At 40.2% G+C, this 24,835-nt stretch overlaps 1 protein-coding gene across 12 annotated transcripts in view; it reads left to right on the plus strand.

The window, feature by feature from the left end:
* DMD (dystrophin) overlaps positions 1 to 24,835 on the plus strand; it is a 2,135,104-nt gene that overhangs the window by 1,368,227 nt on the left and 742,042 nt on the right. For all 12 annotated transcript variants that reach the window (XM_075916549.2, XM_089775838.1, XM_075916586.2 and 9 more), the window contains 2 exons: positions 5,237 to 5,384; positions 10,996 to 11,145. In XM_075916549.2, the coding sequence (XP_075772664.2) occupies positions 5,237 to 5,384; positions 10,996 to 11,145 (298 nt within the window). The remainder of the gene's footprint in view (positions 1 to 5,236; positions 5,385 to 10,995; positions 11,146 to 24,835) is intronic.

Here is a 24,835-nt window from a genome sequence, read left to right on the forward strand (position 1 = left end):
TCTCTGGGTTAGGCTAAAAGGGGTAAAAAACAAAGGTGATGTCATGCTAGGGGTCTACTTCAGGCCACCTACCCAGGTGGAAGAGGTGGATGAGGCTTTTTTTAAACAACTAACAAAATCATCCGAAGCACAGGATTTGGTGGTGATGGGGATCTTCAACTATCCAGATATATGCTGGGAAACTAACACAGTGGGGCACAGACTATCCAATAAGTTCTTGGACTGCATTGAAGACAACTTTTTATTTAGGAAGCTTGTTAAAGCTAGTGGGGGGAAGCTGTTCTAGATTTGATTTTAACAACTAGGGAGGAACTGATTGAGAATTTGAAAGTGAAAGGCAGCTTGGGTGAAAGTGATCATGAAATCATAGAGTTCGTGATTCTAAGGTATGATAGACGGGAGAATGGCAAATTAGAGAAAATGGATTTCAGGAAGGCAGATTATGGTAAGATCAGACAGCTTGTAGGTAAAGTCCCATGGGAAGCAAGACTAAGGGGAAAAACAGCTGAAGAGAGTTGGCAGTTTTTCAAAGGGACATTATTAAGAGTCCAAAAGCAAGCTATTCCACTGCCTATGAAAAATAGAAAATGTGGCAAAAGACTGCCTTGGATCGACCAGGAGATCTTGCATGGTCTAAAAATAAAAAAGGAGTCATATAAAAAATGGAAACTAGGACAAATTACAAAGGATGAATACAGGCAAATGATACAGGAATGCAGGGGCAAGGTTAGAAAGTCAAAGGCACAAAATGAGCTCAAACTAGCTACAGGCATAAAGGGAAAAAAGAAGACATTCTATAATATATTAGAAGCAAGAGGAAGACCAAGGACAGGGTAGGCCCACTGCTCAGTGAGGAGGGAGAAACAGTAACAGGAAACTTGGAAATGGAAGATACGCTTAATGACTTTTTTGTTTTGGTCTTACCAAGAAGTCTGATGAAGGAATGCCCAACATAGTGAATGTTAGTGGGAAGAGGGTAGGTTTAGAAGATAAAATTAAAAAAAGAACAAGTTAAAAATAACTTAGAAAAGTTAGATGTCTGCAAGTCACCAGGGGCTGATGAAATGTGTCCTAGAATACTGAAAGAGCTGATAGAGGAGGTATCTGAGCCTTTAGCTAGCATCTTTGGAAAATCATGGAAGACAGGAGAGATTCCAGAAGATTGGAAAAGGTCAAATATAGTGCCCATCTATAAAAAGGGAAATAATAGCAACCCAGGAAACTACAGACCAGTCAGTTTAACTTCTGTGCCAGGAAAGATAATAGAGCAAGTAATTAAGGAAATCATCTGCAAACATTTGGAAGATAATAAGGTGATAGGGAACAGCCAGCATGGATTTGTAAAGAGCAAATCATGTCAAACCAATCTGATAGTTTTCTTTGATAGGTTAACAAGTCTTGTGGATAAGGGGGAAGTGGTGGACGTGGTATACCTAGACTTTAGTAAGGCATTTGATACGATCTTGCATGATATTCTTATCAATAAACTAGGGAAATACAACTTAGATGGGGCTAATATAAGGTGGGTGCATAACTGGCTGGATAACCATTCCCAGAGAGTAGTTATCAATGGTTCACGATCCTGCTGGAAAGATATAACAAGTGAAGTTCCACAGGGATCTGTTTTGGGACCGGTTCTGTTCAATATCTTCATCAACTCTTTAGATATCGGCATAGAGAGTACGTTTATTAAGTTTGCTGATAATACCAAGCTGGGAGGAGTTGTAACTGCTTTGGAAGATAGGGTCATAATTCAAAATGATCTGGACAAATTGGAGAAATGGTCTGAGGTAAACATGATGAAGTTTAATAAGGACAAATGCAAAGTGTTACAGTTAGGAAGGAACAATCAGTTTCACATGTACAGAATGGGAAGCAACTGTCTAGGAAGGAGTACGGCAGAAAAGAATCTAGAGGTTATAGTGGACCACAAGCTAAATATGAGTCAACAGTGTAATGCTGTTGCAAAAAAAGCAAACATGATTCTGGGATGCATTAACAGGTGTGTTGAGAGCAAGACACGAGAAGTCATTCTTCCACTCTATTCTGCACTGGTTAGGCCTCAGTTGGAGTATTGTGTCCAGTTCTGGGCACCACATTTCAAGAAAGATGTGGAGAAATTGGAGAGGGTCCAGAGAAGAGCAAAAAGAATGATTAAAGGTCTAGAGAACATCACCTATGAAGGAAGACTGAAAGAATTAGGTTTGTTTAGTTTGGAAAAGAGAAGATTGAGGGGGGACACGATAGCAGTTCTCAGGTATCTAAAAGGGTGTCACAAGGAGGTGGGAGAAAATATGTTCTTCCTGGCCTCTGAGGACAGAACAAGAAGCAGTGGGCTTAAACTGCAGCAAGGGAGGTTTAGGTTGGACATTAGGAAAAAGTTCCTACCTGTCAGGGTGGTTAAACACTGGAACAAATTACCTAGGGAGGTTGTGGAATCTCCATCTGTGGAGATATTTAAGAGTAGGGTAAATAAATGTCTATCAGGGATGGTCTAGACAAGGGGTTCCCAACCTTTTTCGGTCCCTGTTCTCCCTTGGCTTTTAGTAAACCTTCCCGTACCCCCTATTCAATATGAAGGGAAATAAATTCTAGAATCTAGAATCCACAACTTTTTTCACTTACACTACTACTTTTGGAATATTTCAATTAGGATAATCTAGTTATTTACCAAATATTCTCCATACCCCCTTAACAAGCTTCTCGTACTCCATGGGGGTATGCGTATCCCAGGTTGAGAACCCCTGGTCTAGACAGTACTTTGTTCTGCCATGAGGGCAGGGGAGTGGACTCAATGACCTTTTGAGGTCCCTTCCAGCCTTAGTAGTCTATGATTCTATGAAAGTTACAAAAACTTGCCCTCCTCAAAAATGATTGCATTCTGCCATTGCTCCCAGTGGGACTGAGGTTGCCCTTAGCAAAGATGACTAATATCATAGGCACTGACTCCGTGGTTGCTCCAGAGCTGGAGTATTCAGGGAGGGAATATAGCGGGTGCGTAGCACCCACTTACAGCCGAGTTCTCTTCCTTCACAGTGCCTCCCGCCCACCATGAAACTGTGGTTCTGTGGCTTGTAGGAGGCACTAGGAGGAGCGGTGATGCGGTATGCTTGAGGGAGGAAAGAAGAAGGGTAGAGATGAGGCACTGGGACCACTTAGAGTCTCTCTCCTGATTGTTGCTGTGTTGGGGATCAGCGGACACTTCTTCCTCACAGCACATGTGGTCATAGCACACACTTCTTGTATTTTAACCTGAGCTGCCTGTTTGTCATGCGTCTGAGTGTATGGGGCGGAGTCAGCTCAGAGAGAGCAACAAACTCTGAAGACAACCCAGAAATAGATACTAGCTGGGAGATTTAGTCCCTATTATATGGATGGGATCATTGTGTAGGCAGATCCCTCTAGGCTTCTATACCTCTAGGCAATGGAATTTCTGAATACTTATCAAACTAATCAAAAATGGAACTTTTAAAGTTTTCCCCTCACTAATGCTTTTTGGTGGGTGGGGCTAATTATTGTTTTTCATACATTAGTATGTATTGCAGTTGGTGAGGATGCTTTATAGCCATGTCCTGAAAACACTTGAATACACGAGTACGGTAACTTTATTCATATGAGCAATGCATTAGCTTCATTTTTTTGTGTGCAGCATTTGGGTCTTGGTGTGAATTTAGGATATCTTTGCATTACTGTGACAAAAATCAGTTCATAATGATGCAATATCACACTAGCAATACATATTTCCTTGTGCCTTCTGATTGGGAACATGTAAAATTGATTAATAGAATACTTGGACCTGTGAAATTCCCTTCATAACCATACACATCTTCCAAACTGCCATGGAAATCTGAATCTCTGTTAATACTGTATTACTCTGTGAAATGCCTATACGCTCGAGTATTATTTGGGTTACTCAGGTGGACAATCCTCTAGAGAATCAGAGCTAAAGCACGGGTAGGCAAATACTTGCCCACGAGCTGGAACCGGTCTGCCATGGTTAGCTCCTGGTGGGCCCCCAACTGCTATATTTACCAGTATGGCTGCAGGTACCAGTGATTGCAGCCTTCATTGGCTGCAGATCACTTTTCCCAGCTAATGGGAGCTGTAGGAAGCAGTGTCCTGGGTCTCACGGCTTCCTGCGGCTCCCATTGGCCAGGAACAGTGATTTGCGGCCAATAGGAGCTATGATCGCCGGTACCAGCAGTCATGCAGGTAAATAGAGAAATGATGATGGCCTGCCAAAGGCTAACTCTGGTGAACCAGAGATGTGTTATTGTGCACCCCTGAGCTACAGCCTTAAGGCCTAGCTGTTGGTACCCGAAGAATGCTTTAGGACAAAGGTTCTTAACCTAGTTTGTTCTAGATTCCAATTGCAGCAGATGTACATGATTTTAAACCAGTGTGCATGCGTGTGTGTGTTTGCATATATATTTGTATTGCAGTTATTACAGCTAGAGCATTAAACCATGACTAGGACTCCATTGTGCTAGGTACTGTGAAGGCACATAGTCCAAGACAGTCTCTGCCCTGAAAACCTTACTGTCTAATTACATATAGCAAACAAACACTGAAAGACAGGAAACATCATTGTCCTCATTTTCCAGAGGAGGCAGTGGACAGATAGTGACTTGTCCAAAGTTCATAGGAAATCTGTGACACAGGTGGTAATTGAACCTAGATTTCCTGACTCCCAAATCTAGTTCCTTAAATCACAAAAATATACTTTCTCCTAAAATAGCTCAATCTCTGGATTTAAGGGCTTAATTTTAGGAGATTCAATTTAGTAAACATTGGCTTTAGATTCATACAGTCTCTGAAATTGGTCACATTTATCATTTGTGACAAAGGGCCTGATCCTGCAGAGCAATGGACAGGTTCAACTTCTCTTTACTTCTCGACACCATGCAGGACTGGGTTCAAAATCATATTTCTTTGAGAGGAAAGGTAGTTTTTAACTGCAAATAACTCCAAACTTTTTCAAAAACACTGAATTCTATTTATCATGAATGGTGTTACTTTTCTGATTAATTTTGAAGAAATATGTAAAGCTTTTCCTTTTAAAGAATTACTGCTAATGTTAATCTCGATGTTTTCCCTCAGTTTAGTTATATATTATATCTGTGTTAAGAAGTGATGATCTTTTATTTTTATGATAGCGCAGACTGCATTTGAAATTTAATTACCTATGACACAGAGTTCCCCTATTAAAACCAGTGTGTTTTTTATCTTACTGTAGGCTGGAGGAAGAAAAGAATATCTTGTCAGAATTGCAAGAAGATTTAAATGAGTTCATTTTATGGTTAGAGGAAGCAGACAGCATTGTTGATATTCCTCTTGAGCCAGGAAATGAACAACAGTTAAAAGACTCTTTTGAAAAAGTGAAGGTAATGTAAGTTCTTATATTTTAAAGTCACTTTAGTTTGTCAGTTCTGCATAAACAAATTGAATTGTTGTTCTTAATCCACATTGATTTTTGTCAAATGCTTACTTTCTACTGTTCCACAATTTAATAGATAATCCACATTATCTGAAGTTTTGAGTTTTAAAAATCCAGGTACCAGAATATATTGCCTGTATTAAAAATAGGCTAGAAAACATTGTTGAAAAATGTAGTGTTAAGGAACAATCTTGCACTTATAGTGCAGTGGATTAAATATCTTAGGGTATGTCTACACTACCACCCTAGTTCGAACGAGGGTGGCTAATGTAGGCATTTGAAGTTGCAAATGAAGCCCGGGATTTAAATATCCTGGGCTTCATTTGCATCTTACCGGGCACCGCCATTTTTAAATCCCCGTTAGTGCGGACTCCGTGCCCGCGGCTACACGCGGCACGGAGTAGGTAGTTCGAATTAGGCTCTCTAATTCGAACTATCGTTACTCCTCATGGAACGAGGTGTACCTGTAGTTCGAATTAAAGAGCCTAATTCGAACTACCTATTCCGTGCCGCGTGTAGCCGCGGGCATGGAGTCCGCACGAACAGGGATTTAAAAATGGCGGCGCCCAGCAAGATGCAAATGAAGCCCGGGATATTTAAATCCCGGGCTTCATTTGCAACTTCGAATGCCTACATTAGCCACCCTCATTCGAACTAGGGTGGTAGTGTAGACATACCCTAATAGCTTTTTTATTTCAAAATAATATGTAAGTTCAAACTTTTCTTTCTGAGTGTGCGTTCCTTATGCCTTCTAATTTCCCTAATGATTTTCAGTATTTCTTGGACTATTTAGAGTTTTTATATTAATAAAACTATGAACTGGTTAAAAATGTCACTTTGCCAGCCTCTTTAATTCTGTCTAGAGTAGAAAATTTTTATTGTATGGCTTGTCAAATACCTTTTTCTGTGTTTAATTCCCTCCCCTCCCCCCCATTACCAGAATGATATGCATTTAAGTGTGTTTTAAAGTCTACTAACTGTAATTGTCTGCAAACTATAGTGATATTCATAAATTCTGTACAGTATGAGTTGGTATTTTTGTGACCTGGCTTTTGTTAATAAGTTAGCCCTCAAAATTTGAAATAATGAAACTTTATAGCATACATGATTATTGATGAATACAGCAACTGATGTCTATTTTCTCTTGATAAGTACATGGCTCCTTTTAAAACCACTCAGTTAAAATCATCAAGTGGAGAATGGAACACTAAAGAATCTGAAAAAAATTTTTTACAATTGCTAGGATCATACTGATTTGTGGTAGGCATGTCCTTGGTCTGATGTATTTAATTGTATGGTTTAAGTCCCTAGAAATATACTCTTTAAATCTCAGAGATTTTAAAGCTATTTAATATACCTTTGTTTAATGAACTTTGACACCTAATAATTACAATGGAAAATAAAAAAAATGGTGAGAAGCTCCCCTACTTGATAGACTGTAAACTAAAGTGGTGCCAAAGACTTTCAACAAAACTAAAAAAAACTATGTAAATTCACTTGGTTTCAGGCACCACCAAGCTGAAATCTAAATGAAATGCTAACTATATTAGAAAGGATTGTTTTTGGTTGGTTGGTTGGTTGGTTGGGCTTATTTTGGTTTGCTTTTCTTTTGTAGCTCTTCTGAGCTTTCATACGTATCTGTAGAGCTTTGGAGGTCTCAGACCCAAATGTACTAATGACAGTGGCAGGTAGCTGCATTCTGGATAGCAAATGGGGGAGAAAAAAGAGAAGTGTCTATGGATAAAGACTCTTCTCAATTTGTATTAATGTAGTTGGAGAACATATGTTAATGTGGGATGGAGCCCCTCCTTCCAAAAGGAGAGGTAATACAAAGACAATACTGTCGGTTAAGATATTCTGTCCTAAATAGCTCTGGATTTTCAGCTCTGAAATGAGCCATCTCTTTCCTTTCCAATTCTTCTAAGGAAAGTTACCTCAAACTCGTTGATATAGTAATTACTAGAGACTCTCATGGCCCATCTTAGACTATGATAGTAATTTCTTTAAATGGTGACTGCAAAAGCTTTCACTTTATATAATATAATCCTTTCTTTACTTAATACGTAAAACTGCATTGATGATTGCCACGGGGGAACCAACCCCCGCCCATCTGGGGGGGGGGTAGGGAGGCGCTGTCCGGGTCCACTGCTCACCCGCTGCCTCCACAGTCCGTCGGCCTCTCCCTGTGGCCACCGCCCCTCCTTGGCGTCCGCCGCCGCCGTTTCCCACTTGCGGATGCGTTCCTCCCCCACGGTGTGCCAGGGCCACATTTAAAAGCGGTTCCCAGCTTGCCGCGCATGTGCGGCAATTCAGCTGGCGCTTCTCCGGCTCTTCGCTCGCCGCGCGAGCTGCCTGCCCGCCTGGACGCGGCGAGAGTGACGGGGCCGGCCCATCACAATGCTATAAATTAGCATTAATTGCATTCAGGAAGGGGAATGGATGAACATAGTCTATGGGGACACAAACATGATAGGCAGGACAATCATTAACACTACCAGTATCCTTCTGCTTGTGGTGTTTATGATTATATGATGAACATTATTGCTTGGGGGATTGGACTAGAGTGCTTAGTGTTGCTTAGAACATGGTCAGACATGGGACTTGCTCAGATACAATTAGTTAAGCAACCTATAACCAGAAGGAAAGATTTATCATAGAATCATAGGTTTGGAAGATACCCCAGGAGGTCATCCAGTCCAATTCCTTGCCCAAAGCAGGATCAACCCCATCTAAATCATCCCAGCCAGCACTTTGTCAAGCTGGAATTTAAAAACCTCTAGGAATGGAGATACCATCACCTCTCTAGGTAACCCATTCCAGTACTTCACCATCCTCTTAGTAAAATAGTTTTTCCTGATACCTAATGTAGATCTCCACCACTGCAACTTGAGACCATTGCTCCTCATTCTTTCATCACTGAGAACAGCCTCTCTCCATCCTCTTTGGAACCCCCCTTCAGGTAGTTGAAGGCTGCTATCAAATCCCTCCTCGTTCTTTTCTTGTGTAGACTAAATAAGCCCAAATTCCTCAGCCTCACCTCGTAAGTCAAGTGTTCCAGCCATTTAATCATTTTGGTTGCTCTCAGCTGGACTTTCGCCAATGTGTCCACATCCTTTGTTTAATGGGGGGCGAGGGGGAAGGAGGCAGATTTGGATGCAATATTCCAGATGAGGTCTCACCAATGCCGAACAAATGTGAATAATCACTTCTCTAGATCTGCTGGCAATGCTTCTCCTAATGCACCCTAATATGCTATTAGCTTTCTTGGCTACAAGGGCACACTGTTGACTCATATTCAGTTTCTCATCCCCTGTAATCTTTTTTCTGCTGAACTCCTCCTTAGCCAGTAGGTCCCCAGCCTCTAACAGTGATTGATATTCTTCTGCCCCATGTGCAGGACTCTGTACTTGTCCTTGTTGAACCTCATCAGATTTCTTTTGGCCCAAACCTCCAATTTATCTAGGTCACTCTGGACCTTATCCCTCTCCTCCAATGTATCTACCTCTCCCCCTTGCTTAGTGTCATCTGTGAACTTGCTGAGGGTGCAATCCATCCCCTTATCCAAGTTATTAATAAAGATGTTGAACAAAACCAGCCCCAGTATGGACCCTTGGGGCAGTACATTTGATACTCACTGCCAGCCAGACATTGAGCCACTGATCACTACCTGTTGAGCCCAACAATCTAACCAGCTTTCTATCCATCTTACAGTCCATTTATCGAATCCAAATTTCCTTAACTTGCTGGCAAGAATACTGTGGGAGACTGTATCAATAGCCTTGCTAAAATTGAGGTATATCATGCCCATCACCTTCTCATATTCACAGAGACAATTATCTTGTCATAGAAGGCAATCAGGTTAGTCAGGCATGATTTTCCCTGAGTTTAATCCCTCTTGACTATTCCTGATCACTTTCCCCTCTCCCAAGTGCTTCCCAATGGATTCCTTGAGGATCCCCTACATGATTTTTCTGGGGACTGAAGTGAGGCTGACCAGTCTGTAGTTCTCCTGTACTGTCCTCTTTCCCTTTTTTAAAGATTGGTACTACTTTTGCCTTTTTCCAATCATCCGGGACCTTCTCTGATTGCCACATGTTTTCAAAGATAATAGCCAATGGCTCTGCAATTATATCAGTCAGCTCCCTCAAGGCCCTCGGATGCATTAGATCTGGCCCCATGGATTTGTGTATGTCCAACTTTTCTAAATCATTCTTAACCTGTTCTTTCTCCACTGAGGGCTGCCCACCTCCTTCCCATATTGTGTTGCCTAGTGCAGTAGTTTGGCAGTTTACCTTGTCGGTGAAGACAGAGACAAAAAAGAGCATTGAGTACTTAAGCTTTTCACATTATCTGTCACTAGGTTATCTCCCTCAGGAGAGTGAGCAGGAGAATGTGCAGGAGAATGAACCATCACTGGCTGACCAGTCTGTAGTTCTCCTGTATTGTCCTCTTTCCCTTTTTCCGTCACTGGTTCATTCTCCTGCACATCTACTTACGTAATATAAGCCATCATGTGCCAACAATGCCCCTCTGCTATATACATTGGCCAAACTGGACAGTCCCTATGTAAAAGAATAAATGGACACAAATCAGATATTAGGAATGGCAACATACAAAAACCTGTAGGGGAACACTTCAATCTCCCTGGACACACAATTGCAGATCGAAAAGTAGCCATCCTGCGGCAAAAAAACTTCAGGACCAGACTTCAAAGAGAAACTGCAGAGCTATGGTTCATCTTCAAGTTTGACACAATCAACTCTGGATTAAACAAAGACTGTGAATGGCTAGCTAACTACAAAAGCAGCTTCTCCTCTCTTGGAATTCACACCTCCAGATCAGCTACTGGAAGTGGGCCTCATTCTCCCTGACTGGATCCACCTCGTCATCTCTAGCCTGTTTCTGGCCTGCATATTTATACCTGCCTCTAGAAATTTCCACTACATGCATCTGACGAAGTGGGTCTTTGCCCACGAAAGCTTATGCTCCAATATTTTGGTTAGTCTATAAGGTGCCACAGGACTCCTCACCGCTTTTGCAGATTCAGACTAACACGGCTACCCCTCTGATACTTAAGTACAGTCTAGATCATCCCTGATAGATGTTTATCCAACCTGCTCTTAAATATCTCCAGTGATAGAGATTCCACAACCTCCCTAGGCAATTTATTCCAGTGTTTAACCACCTTTACATTTTTCTTCATGTCCAGTCTAAACCTCTCATGCTACAATTTAAGTTTAAGTTTGCCAAAAATTTCAGTTAAGTCAATCACATAGCAAAGAAGACTTTTTTTTTTTTAATTTCCTTCTTGAAAAACTTCTCTCTCCATTTTTGGTCTCCTCAGAGTACTACTCTTTCCCCCGCTATAAATCTGCCTAATACAATCAGCATTTGCTGTTTTTCTGGAACTTTTTAACTCAGAAAGCTGTGGCTATTTTGTGCTGAATTGAGCCCTGAGCTTGGTCTCGGCAGTTGATAGACTAATCAATAGCAGCAAAGAGAAGGGAGTTGAAAATTCTACCACAGTTCATTTTAAATGTTGTATTTGTCTGTTACAGTTACGAGTAGAAGAGCTGCCTCCACACAAGGGAATACTGAAACGATTAAATGAAATTGGAGGAATAGCACTTGGAAGTACATCACTGAACCCAGAAGAAAAACATAAGCTTGAAAATAGACTCAAGGAGGCTAACCATCGCTGGATAAAGGTTAGACACATTAGCCATGATACTATGACATATAACGCACATCTGTTAGAAGTACTTATGAATTCTGTGATGTGTGTGCTTTTTCTGTGAATGAACTTGAGGGGTAATTTGTATCTCTTATGGAATAAGGAGAAAAAGCCACATGTAAAATTGTAATTCTGATCTTGGGTGACTTAATAACAGTGGTAAGGTCAAAATTCTTTTTTTTTTAATCGGTGGCTAACATTATTTTTTTGCAGCTGTGTTTAGGGACTTAAATAAGTATTCTATTCAAAATGCTGAGCAGTATGTAAGGATTTGTTCTCCAATCCTGGTTGTTTTGTGGCTGCTATTGCTGCTCTGATGCCACAGTAGCGTCTGTAGCATTTATGTCACCGCTCCACTGGTGGCAATATCCAATGGATGTATATACTTGTGGAACCACTGTCCACGCACCAGCAAATTCTCTCTCTAGATCCTTAACAATATATTGACAGTCTCTGTGGCATTGGACCCTGCATCATGCAGAAGCTGCATGTTTCCTCAAATCATGTCTCCTGTCCAGTGGCATGTACTTAAACTGCTATCTTAGACTTCTGTGCCAGTGGAGAGGGGAAAATTTTTTGCTGTTTTTTATATGAATTTATATATATATATATGTGCTGAAAAGTGTTTACATTAGCAACCAGGCATGGATTAAAGAAGAATGAGAACTCCAAGTACCCCTCCTACAGGATAAATGAAGTATCAGTTAAATACCCCTTCATTTATTAATAGCAGAAAAAATAGAAGCCATCACAGTGCAACATGGCAAGGCTTGAGTAGATATGGATCAAGGATCTTTTCAAGAGACCTTCTCAGGGTCTGAGGAGTTAATTTGGTTGTAACTTCATCCATGAAAAGAACCTGAAAGCATGGTGAAGTCCAACAGACAGTGGGAGAAGCAAGAGAAGTGTATGCCTCTGGGAGGAAGCCAAGAAATAGAGCTTCTTTTGTGTAGAGTTTTTACTGAGAAGTTGGACTTGAATTTCTGAAAAAGGAAACACCCCCTGTTGTTAGTTTCTACTGTATTCAAAGAATCTGGACTTTCTATCCACAGTTCTCTCATGGACTCCATCCATCACTGTGGTACCTGAATGCCTCATAGTCTTTGAAATGTATTTAGCCTTACTCTGAGGTAAGGAAGTTTTATGATCCATTACATAATTGAGCACAGAGAGGGTAATAACTTGTCAAAGGTCACACAAGCATAGGAGAATAGAGAACTGAATCCAGGTTTTCTGAGTGTGAGGATAGTGCCTTATCTACTGCATCAACCTTCCTCTAGACATGCTGTTGTGTACACTCTTTATGAATAATCAGGATCACACCAAGAACTCTCTGATTCATATAAATCATGTTCTACTCATAGAAATAATCTTTCAAGTCCTTGAATATTGACTGATTCTCATGTTAAAAGAAACAATTTTGGACAAAATTTGCAAATCTAGATGTGTAGAGATGGGCACATAAATCAGTATTTATGCACCTACACAGAGGTGTCCTTTTTCCCATAAAATGAGTGAGATCCCAGATATATCTTTGAAATCAATTGTAAATGAAGGAATCCAGCACCTCTGAAAACCAGGTGTCTTCCAAATACATGACTAAGTTTGGATTTGATGCCTGAGTTTAGATGTCAATGCTTGAAAAATTTGGTCATAGTTTGAAAGGAAATAATTATTTTACTAAGAAAAACATGTTCTTGTTGATGTTTCATTTTGTAAAATATGGTACACATGCATTTAAACAGAAATTGTGATTCTAATTTTATCAGACTCTGAATATATTGTCTGATTATTTTTGTATAACAAGACTTTGTGAAGGGTTTTCCTTATACATCCCTTTTCATCCTCTGTTTGTTAACACATAAATGGTCTATTTCTTATTTGTTGTCACAGCCAGAGTGACCCAGTTGTTGTAGTATATGAAAGTCCGATCTCATTAGTTCTGGGGGCTTAATCCAGGGGTGTTAAATACCTTTGCTAGATATAGCTGCTCTAGGCCCTGATTCAAAGTATATTCTGGGAAAACTTGTGTATCCATCTCATGGTACTTGACAGGAAGTGCTTATAGCCTGCCAATATCTCCAGCAGAGCCATTTTGGAGTCTGCAAACTTTACAAAACCATAAGCAATCACCAGTGGAATAACTTGCACTTTCCCTCCTATTTCAGAAATCAGGTATAGTATCTCTGAGATGCTGGTGGATGTTTGTCCTTTCAGTGGTGTCTCCCAAAGGGCAGTACTTAGAATGCAGCCAGGCTCCAGCTTCTGCTGCTTATGACTGATGCTATAACTAAAGGTTCCCCATGCATAGAACAGAGCTTCTGGAGAAAGGTCATGGGTGCAGATAAGTGGGATCACATCATCTTGCAGAACTGGGACGACAACTTCTAAAACTTCTGCATGAAGATGTAGATATTCTTGGAGTTGTGTGATCAGTGCCATGACATCTGCATGAGGAAAGCCCAGGCAGTCTAGAAGCAGGTTGCTATAGCTATCTGGAAACTAGTCACATGTCCATGATTAACTGGTTTGGTATTGGCAAGTCAACTGTGAGGCTTGGGGTGACAGATACATGTGAGGCCGTCAGGACTGTGATTTATCTAAAGAAGGTGGTCATAACAAATGTTCCTAAAATAATTGCTGGTTTTGAGAGAATGGGCTCTCCAAAACCAGCTCTGGGTTTGTCACTTGGATTCATGTATCCATAGTTTCCCCTCCATTGGAAGCACAGGAGTATAAAATCTGCAAACAGTACTATTCATCTTTACTTGGACCCTAGCCAATCTCAGAAGTCAGTTCTGGAAAACAGCATGAGATGAACTGGCAGAGTGCATAATGCCAGGTCTTTCTGGACATTGGGACTTTCCCTTCACAGTAAAGATGGAATATTATTCCCATTAAATGGTATTGTTACAAATAGAGGTATCCCCACTCTTATTTTACGGAATCCTGTGTGCCTTCTTTTCCATCACTTATGAAACTGTATCCTTATTACAGAGGGCATGGCAAAAGAAAGTTCAACTACACGCTCTGTAATTGTAGAATGATGGTGCAATGTGTATTTGTCAGATTGAAATCTCAGTGACATTGCCATCAAAATCATTTAGATGCCTATGAGAGCTGTCTTCATTGCACCCCTGTCTTCTTGTGTGTTGGCTGAGTGTTCCCTCATGTTCCTGATTCCTTGTCTCTGCCCACTAGAGGAGGAAGGGTCTGCAAAGGCAAATGAAAGAGAACATTATTCTTTGTTCATTAGAAAAATATTGTTTCTACCATTTTCTATGAGCTACATCAATTCAGGGTCAAAGGATAGTGCTTGTAATCATTTGGCTTTATTTTATTCACACACACACACACACATCTCTGGAGAAGGCATAAGATCCTGTAAGCTATGCTGCATGCCAGCACGTGTCCTGGTAAGATGCATATAGAGAAAGCAATTAAAATAATTTCTAAATCCCCACTATTTTCTCCCATGTGTGTGAGGGGGAGGGGACTTCTCTGAGGAACCCCTTAATTAGCAATACTTTCATGTGGGCCAAATTCTGAAGGACACTGTTATTCTTTAAAGTGCCATTATGGAAGTATAACCTTTTGTTTCAGGCCAGCAATGGAGAGCCATCCATCTATACTAATGAGATTTTTAGGCATCTGGTGACTGCCTGGCCCAGCTCTGAATCAAGGAGTTGCTAAAGAGGCATCCCTAACAAACATACCTTGCCCCAGAATGTAATTTACTATCCGGATTTCCTATTCAAGAGACGTGTGCGTGCATCAGCAGTCAAGAATGCGGGGAAAATTCTGACAAAATTAGCAAAATTTTGTTTGAAGAGTCTTGAAAGCACCCTGCGTTCTCTATGACCCATACTCTGACTTTGTTTACCTCCTGTGTCTAAATACAACACCTGCAACTACAGGGAACCCCTAGTATAGGCAGACATAGATTAAATACAACTGTCAGTACCATCTGAACGCATAAAACTGCCAGAAACAGACTAAATACATCCTCAGACATGATTTGGATTCAGAATACAGGCAGACATCCAGGATGACTGAGTGTAGCTGATTAAGCTACAATGTACTTTCAGGACAGGGAATGTAAGGCTCATAAATTGAAAGCAGCGACTCGGCTTTGTACAACACTATGCGTGTATCTAATACAAGTCTCACAATAATTGTTCATTAAACATTTTTTCCACTTTTCAGTATCATCTGAATTCCCCATATTGTCAGGGATGGAGAGGCGAGTGAAGTGGCCTCTAAGGAAATGATCTAGAAGTACACTGCAGCCATCTGCTTGTTATAATAATGTAATTGGATATAACCTGAAAATATCTCTGATTCCTATATTAACAACAAATATGGTGGCTGAAATATATCAGGTTCCAACATGGCTTCTGCTGCCACTTTAAGTACAGGCTGCTACACATAGGTTCAGAACCTAATGTTAAAAGAGGTCAAAATCGAAAAGATAATCTTTCAGGTGAACACCTATTTTCAATTGCTTATATTCTGAGGTGTACAGAATTGCAAATTTCACATTATTTTTATACAAACTGTAAGTGAATACAGAGACGCTCAGAAGGTTTGCGGTTTAAATAAACCTGATCTGAGTTTCAAATTTGTGACGAAAATCTAGTTCAGACTTCTCTGGTTTTCAGATTCCACTGTGACTTCACCGTTAAGCTCTATGGGTTGTGCCTTGAGAGGTAAGATAAATAAAAAGAAAATATTAGACTCTTCTTGAGTAGCTAAAGTGCTATTGACACTCATATATGCCACAAAGAGAGTGAGAGTGCTAAAGTGAAGCAATCTATTTTCCCTCATTCTTTTGTAGTCTGAAGGGAGCATAAATTCCTGACTTTCATATGGTATTTACAGCTTTTAATAGCAAGGTCAATTTTTTTGGATTTAGAAGATATAAAATGAGGTAAGTCTCTGCTTTTAAGTCTCAGTTGCTTCCACTGCATTGTCCCCTGTCCCCTTCACCTCAACTTCCATAATCATGCAGTAGGATTGAGAACCATGAGGAAGAAGTGTATAAGCCGGAGGCAGTGTGGTACATATTGCCTCCCTGCTCTTCCCCCTCCTTTCATTTGCACAAAAAAACTACAAAATTCTGGAGACACTGAGTGCCAGAACTAATGTGGAGGCATGGGACTTCAGTGTGGATGTCCATGACCCATCTTGTAGAGCTCTTGGGATGTGCAGAGCCTATGATATGAGTCCTGGAGTCTATTACTTTAAGACGCAACTCCACTTCCCTTTCTTGCATTCAAAACAAAGTGAAAAGATCACTCCTAGACATTACGGCAAGAAGGGCCTATCATGATCATCTTGTGTGATGGTCTGCACATCGAACACCATATAATGTCATCCTTTTCCTACTATACTAGACTTGTAACATCTTGCTGAATTACCAAAGTCCATACATCTTGATTTAAAGACTTCAGGTTACAAAGAATCCATCATTTACTCCAGTTCAATCCAGACCAGAACTGTACACAATATTCTAGATGAGATTCACCAGTGTCTTCAGACATTCCCAATTTATAGCAAATATTCTGTTTTTAGTCCCTAAGTACATGACTTTGCACAATTACATTTCATCCCACTTCTGTTAGTTCAGTTTTCAAAGTTATCCAAATCTCCTTATATGATATTCCATTTCTCTTCTGTACTGCTGTCCAACTTTCTGTCATCTGAAAATTTTATTAGAACAATCTCTGTCTTTGTGAAAAAGGTCATTAATGGAAATGTTAAATAAGATTTATCCCAAGACCTATCCTTGAGAAACTCCATTTAGTAACAATTTACCTTTTAGCATGACCCATTTTAGCCTCCCCTCTAACCAATTCCTTATCCACCTTCAATTCTCATATAATTTTACTAATAAATTCCTATGTATAACTCTATCAGATCCTTTACTAATATCCACATATATTAAGATTAGATTGATTGCATTTACATTTGTCTAAAAATCAGATATCTTCTCAAAGAAAGAGATCAGGTCAGCCTGGCATGAACTACCTTCTTTCAAACCATGATGCATTTATTCCCATTACCATCTACCTCTATGTCCTTACAACACATTCTTAAAGACAGTAGTTAAGACCTTGCCGTAAGGTCAAACTGATGGGACTATAGTTTCCTGAATCAGTTTCCCCCCTTTCTTAAATATAAGCACTGTATTTATGATTCTCCAGTCACAGGATACAACCCCCATCTTTACAGATTTATTAAAAATCTTTGCTCTTGCGCTTGTAATTTCTTATGCCACTCACTGCTTTAAAATTTTTGGATGGAGATTATCTGAGCCCTCCAATTCGGTCCCATTAAGCTGTTTGAATTTTGCTTCCACCTCAGATGTGCTAATTTTTACTTCCATATCTTTGTTCTCATGAGCCATGCTGGCACTATCCTCAAACTCATCACTATTCTTATTAGAAATGGAGGCGAATTATTCATTTAGCTGGTGGCTTGTGCCTAGATTATCTGTAATGTCTACCTTATCCTCAGTGCCTAGTGATCTCACGTCCTCTTTTCTTAACTGTGTTTATTTATATGGCAAAAAGCAAAACTGTTGCTATTAATTTTAATTTCATTTGCAAATTCAAATTCTTCTGGGCTTTTTGGCAGTTCTCACTTTTTCCCTACACTTTCTAACATTTAAGACCTTGCTGATCCATCATAGTAGGGTTTCTGCTTTCTCTTACTAACCTGTTTGAGATGTTTTCCCTCTTGCTTGGGTCTGCAACACTTCCCTATGTTTTCTATAGCCCCTCCTTCCTTCTTGGGTACAATCTCTAGATACTATCTGCAGAGTGGACTTGAAGAAGGGGTGGGCATTAATTTTTGTAGGAGGGCCACCAATTTTGGTAGTGGTCACTGGGCCGGCCCCGGAAGGGGTGGGGCGTTAGGTGGATGGGGCTTGTCCCTCATGAGGGCAAAGACTTCTCACACTCTCCCGTGGGGTGAGGGAGCACATAAGGTCACTCATTCACATCTGTTCTGCCAGGGGTATGTGGTGTCAAGAGGGAATCGCCAACCAATTTGAACACCTGGCAGTTCCCTCTGGTGCTGCGAACCCCTGGTGGGGAGAAGAGACTTTGCACGCTCCCCTGCCCCCAGGTTCCTATTGGCTTGGGGGTGGAGGAGCACACAAAGTCTCCCACCCCTGCCCAGCTTTTTTGAACAGCTGGCAGTTCCCTCTGGTGCTGTGCACCCCTGGCGGAAGTAGGAAACTTCATGCGTTCCCTGCCCCTGGTCTTGATTGGCTTGGGGGCAGGCCAAATTCTGCCCACCCGTGACTTAAAGTAATTCTAAACTTCCTTCACATTCAGATCCTTTGTTTCATCAATTCAGTCAATTTCATTAACAAATTACAAATTCTTTTTTTAAAAATTCGCCCTTTTGAAACCAGGACTCCTAACTAGTGGGGCATCCCTATTCATATATACTTGCCTCTTCCTGATATTGGTGTGCCTCTCTAGGCTTCTTCCTTCTGTTCTTTCCAGCTGAAAGTCATTTTATCTTCACTTGCAGTCTTCTTTAAGTCATCCTTTATCATCCTCGGGCTGTAACCTCTGTCTATCTCCAGTGTCACCACCTTTCTTCCTATAGGACTGTCTGCTCTTCCCTTCTTCTATGCTCTCCCATCTTTCATTACTGTATGCCTCTTGCCTTCATTTTCCAGCTCACAAACTTATACCTGAGTGCTAGTTCTCCTTTTGCTAGCCAGTGTTTTCCTCTTCCTTGTTCTTGTAGTTACATGCTTCCACTGGCCACTTTCCTCCTCCAGCAATCTACTCTTACAGTGGTGTGATCCAAAATGCATTTTCAAGTTTTGACATTTACCTTCTGCCTTCTCTTCCTATCATCCATTCAAATCCCCTTTGAAACTCAACCGTCATTTCTAGCTATGTCTCCAAATTTCAGATTTTTTCTTCTATCAGATCTATCAGGTGGCATATAGAGATCCTTGTGAGTTTATCCTTTCCTTGGATCCCATTCAAAGAATTTTGTTAACAGGCAATCCAGCTGGTCATTTCACAGTATGACATTTTGTGTGTTGTAAATGAATACTTGCCATTTCTGATAATGTCATCTCACGTTACTTCAGACTGAATTGTGAATGGCAGGAAGATTATGTTAAAATGTATCTACAGGGGAGCAAATCCTTAGCTGATGTAAACCAGAGTCATTCAATTGACTTCAGTGTAATTATGCCAGTATACACCAGGTGAGGATTTGATCCCACTTTTTTAAGGTTATAATGGGTTGTTGTTTGTTTTGATATAAATGCCATCACTTGTGAGTCTTGACCTTCAAGGTGACATATTTGAAATAAGTCCTGTTCAAACCTCCTTTATAGTGACAGAAATCATTGCCCTACAGCAATAAAAATAAGCCTAGAAAAGAAATCATATATGAAAGGAATTGCTGTCAAATAAAAGGGACTTTTTGCTTTGCTTCACTATTGTCTTTGCTTTTAAGTGTCTAGATTGTGTGGTGATGACCTTGAAAACTGATATTTGAAGAGTTTTCCTTCCTCAGCAATAGCAATAATTTTAAATGACATTTCTGTAGTCAACCTTCTAAACAGTGATTCTAATATGTTTCTATGTTAAACACAGTTTAAATAGAGAACAAAGATTAAAGGCCACATTCAAAATGGCTTGTAAATTCCAACCCAGTTTCATTTATTATATCCTCACGAAGCCAATATTTTGTGTAAAAATGAAAATAACCATGCTATCTTTATGAAAGGTCTTAATAATATACAGTCTTTATGCCTTAACATCAAGAATTTCCCATTACTTATTTTCATAGTTCAAAGAATCTAATAACTAAACTTGTACCACTGTGTCCAAGTAAGCTGACCACCTGGTGCTTCAAAGCCTAGAAAAGGGACACTAGACATTGGAATTGGTGATGAATTCAGTTCTTGTCATATACCACCTGCCAGGCCACAACAGATCTGTAATGGGTTTCCTACCTTTTATTGTGCAGTAAATGGATTGATAGATTAGGCCTGGGGCCAGTGAACCATGGAATCAGAGGTTTGCTGGAAGGGGTTTATTACTCTTTAATGTTATTCTTGCTCTCATGTCAGCCAAGAGGGATGAGCTAGATTATCTGAAAGTAAGCTGGGTGCCAGAATCAGCATTCTCGTCATTTATCTGCCTTAGTCTTCAAGACATATACTGTATGGATTATGAAGGTTATTATAAGTGCCTGATGGAGACATTTTGTTTTGCTGCCTTTTAATTTGTCTGCTAGTATTAGAACTAATTACTAGACATTGAAGAAACTGTTTACTGCCAGAGCAAATCAATTTGTTGTGCTCTGTGAACAAAAGAATTTGAGTGGAGTGACATGGCCATAATTTGTAAACATTTTCTGTACCACCCAGAAAAGTATAGGTCATTTTAGCTTGGTTGATCAAGTGTAAAGAACCACAGATGGGTATAGAAAGAGTGCAGGAAGCCAAAGTCATAACAAGGTTATAGTTCATGTTTTGCCTTTAGAAGTGAATCTTCATAGGCTGCTTGTGTTGAAGTCGAATTTCTCACGAAAACATCAACTAATCAGTTTTAGTGTATGGTTATAGATATAAAACATTGACACAATGCTCTGAGTGTTTGTTGACATTGTTGGATTTTTTGCTTTAAAAAAAATTGAAGTGGTATACTCAACATTTTGAGGCAAAATATGGGGCTATTTCTACAGTTTATTGTTAAATTGAAGAAACCATTTTTGCTATGAAAACAATATTAAGTTCTGCTTGCTGGCAATTCCAACAGCTAACTTATACATGTGGTTTTTATAATGGTGCATCCATATACTTCTATCAATAATGACACTTATCTTCCAGTTGAGCAAAACTTTTTTCAGAGGAGAATGTAGACTTAGCAACACCAAAAGGTTTTCAGAGTTGACATCAGTATTGCTGCATTTTTTTTGTATAAAATAAAAAACCCCAAACCAATACATGTTAAAAAAAAGTCTATAAATGTTTGAAACATTTCAATATTTTTAATTTGGAATGATTTTCATTTTGAAATTTCCTTTGCTATTTTTAAAAAATGCTTCAACTAAAAAAAAAGTTAATTTCAGGTCGAACGAATTATTGACAAAACATTTTCAATATAAAATTCTGAAAATTTCTTTGTGTTGACCCCAAATCAGTTTTGTTTTAATTTTTCAAAATTGACAGTAAACCAAAAAATCAGTTATTTGTCCAACTCTAACTGACACACAAAATCTCAAAAATAACACAAAACAATCATGCTGTTGTCTACTCAACTGAGGGGGTGGTGGAGAAAAGAGATCTGAAGAACGTTGGTTATTACAGTAATTGGACTATATAAAGACTTATATTCATAAGGAAGGGAAATCCATACCTAATAACAACACTTTATAGGCATGGTTCTCTGAGAGCCTTATTAACAATGAAGATTTAAAATGATTTTTAAAAGTAGACCCTAGTCTTTTAAGCAAAATTTAATAGCAACAATAAAGTTCATCATAATTTTTTCCAGCATCAGGCCTAGTTATCATATAAAACAGGTGTGGGGTCTTTCCACCATGTTATTTGGCTGCCAAATTAAAACAGTGCTGAGAATTTATGCTGGTGGTCTTTTGGGAGAAGTTAAAGGAAGTTGCAAAGAAAGATATAGCCTTATAATCTAATTTATTCAAAGTTGATTATTTCTTCTGAACTTTCTGATTACAAAAAGCCAAGTGTGTTGAACTTTATGAATCATTTGGCATCGACAGTGCGATGGATTTTTAACTATAAAAGTGTGGTTGTGTAGATTGTGTGTGTGTGGGTGACAGATCACTAATTGTTAGGGGTAGTTATTTTGGTCATATTAACTGTGCTTTGATGCTTTAGCTGTTTTTGCTGTATACCACTGTAGGAAAAGGGCAGGACTCCAGAATGTAGTTCAAGTAGGATGCAATATTATTTAATAACACAACTGGGATTTAACTGGCAATGACTCATTCAGGGAAGGTCATCCATCTTTCCTTCCATAAACTGTATCATGTGAGGAAGCCTACCCTCAGTCCACTCACCTCCACAAGTTTAACATTGCTGTGTCCACCTATTGTAAGAGAGTTGAAAGTATGAGATTCAGGGTGTTGTCTCTTCTCTTTAGGATATATTAGGAGTCCCAATTGTGTTCTCCATCTTTTTTAGGAGATATCCTCTCCTAATCCTGCATCCAGTTCTGGTTTATCAGAAAGCTGGGCCTCCTAAATCAAATCACTGCCAACATGAGACAATGTGAATTTTGCAATGAATCCTATCCACCTGGTGGTGCCTGAGCGACTGAGAGAAAGGCAGAAAACCTAGATTGGTCAAATTAATCTGACAATGTGGTAAAAATTCCTTCCCAGTTCCTAAAAGGAGACTATCATCATGTCTCCAGCAATGCCTCAAAACAGAGTTCTACTCTAATTACAAGAAGTGATAGGGAAGCAAGATACACAGTGGCACTCCAGCCAGGGGTAGGATTTATAGGTATTTCCTTTGGGTACAAAGGAACCAATTGGTTTCTATTGTACCCTTTTTCCAGTCAATCAGGAAAGGAGCACATCTCCCCTCCTCCCCCCCCCCCCCAACCTGATAACAGGCTGACTACTTGCAGGGGCAGAAGGAATTAAGGTAAGGGGCAATCCTGAAAAGGATCTAGGATTTTCTTTCTCCTGTTGGCCCAGACAAAGCCTATCCACCTTCGAGGATGAATGGGATTGGACATTTGTACACACTAAAACACAGAGCTCTTAGGCAGTGTTTGGTAGGGGAGGAAATATAGAACTATGCAATCTGATACTTTATTTTAAAATTTGTCCTGAAGCTGAGTTTCAAGTGCATTCAAGCCAAATAAGTTCAGAAATCTGATTTACCGTGTGTTTTTAGGAGGAAACTTGGGAGCAAAATGTTTAATCTAGCTAGTTGAGATGAAAAATTTTAAAATCTGCTGTCTCATTAGGAAATTTATTGTTTTTCACAGTGGGAGGAACAAGGCTTCCAGGTACCCTTATTGTAAAGGCATCCCATATGCTACATAAGACTTTTGGGGCCATATTCTGACATCTCACTTTTATGTATTGCCTCACTGTATGAAAAGTACAGGTTAAACCTCTGAAATCTGGAACACTCTGTTACAACCGCATCTGTGGTCCAGTAGGACCATGGATATTGCTGGATCAGAGAGTTCCAGCACCTGGGAGTGAAAACAGGCTGGGACCCCTGTCCACAGGGATCCTTGGTCAGCAGGATTGGCAAGCCCTATCCTGGGGGAGCCCCAGTTAGGCAGGGCAGCAGTGGGACTGGCAAGTCCCATCCCCAGGGAGTTCTGGCAAGGCAGTGGAGCAGCCAGTGGCAAAAACAGAGCAGCTGGCAAGCCCCATCCCTAGGGATCCCCAGTGGAGTGGGGCAAGACCGGGGCAGCCAGCAAGCCCCATCTCTGGGGGCTCCCGGTCAGGCAGAGGGGAACTATGGACGCAGCGTCCGGGGTGCTCCATCCCCAAGAAGCCCCAGTGGGCCAGTACCCATATGTTTTTAGGAGGAAACTGGAGCCCAGTAGCAGTGGGGCCAGAGTAAAGCCAGCCATAGGAAGAGGCAGTGTCCTGGGATGCCTGTGACATGGGACCTCCCCTGATCCAGCAAATTTGCTCATTTGGGACGGTCAGGTCCCAAGGGTGCTGGACAAGGGAGGTCCAATCTGTACCATTGTTTTCAAAGGGAAGGTCAGGCTGTTTGGAGTGACTCCTGAATATGAGTGCCAACCTCTGGACAGCCTTTTACAAACTTGGGCACAAACCCCAAAGAGGTTGTGTGTCCTTTAATTTAGATTTTACCAAAAAAGTTTCAAAAGCAAACTGCTCAAGCACCATAATAGCCTTGAAACAGAGTTAACAGATAGAGAGCCCTATGCATTCTGGTCTATCTTGCTTCACAAGCAAACCTGCCTTTGTGGTAGAGGATCCCTTATGATAAAAAATATTCTACTTCCAGGGCAAAAGGGCCAGGTCACTTGTACCTTAGATTTCTTATCAAAGACAACTCTTGAAGCAAATCCTGTAACTGAAGATTTATTGATTAGAAAAAAAAAGAACTAAGAATTATTTACAAGCTTAAAGCAGTTAATCAATCACATATAAATAAGCTTCAAAAAGTAATAAAAGCTGTGGAAATGTGGAAATTCTGTATGCCCTTTCCGGCTAACCAGAGCTAAACAGCATGGGGATTGCTTACTTATGCTTAGATATATTGCGCTCTTCAAATTCCAAGCTATATAATGATACAGTTCCTTCCAGCCCAGAATCATCATTTTCTTCCCCCAGAGTTCAAACTGTGATGAGACAAAGGTTTGTGCATATCCCCTCTTTATGGTTGTGGGGGGAGCAATCATCAATTTTTTTTGTCCATTAATGTTCCATAATGGTTCCTGTGGTGTCTTTAGGCCTTGTTTTACTGGGCAGGAGGTGACATCTCTGTGGTAAACTAGTATTTCATGCTTGGGAATTCTTCTCTCATGACTGGAGGGGGGAAGGGAGGATTCCATTTTTTCATTAAAACACTTTTATATTTACAAAACAAACATTTAAATATTACCTTACTAAATGGTCATAAGATAATGTACAGGCAG

Source organism: Pelodiscus sinensis, chromosome 1, assembly GCF_052426305.1.
Source record: "Pelodiscus sinensis isolate ZL-2025 chromosome 1, ASM5242630v1, whole genome shotgun sequence".
Lineage (NCBI taxonomy): Eukaryota > Metazoa > Chordata > Testudines > Trionychidae > Pelodiscus > Pelodiscus sinensis.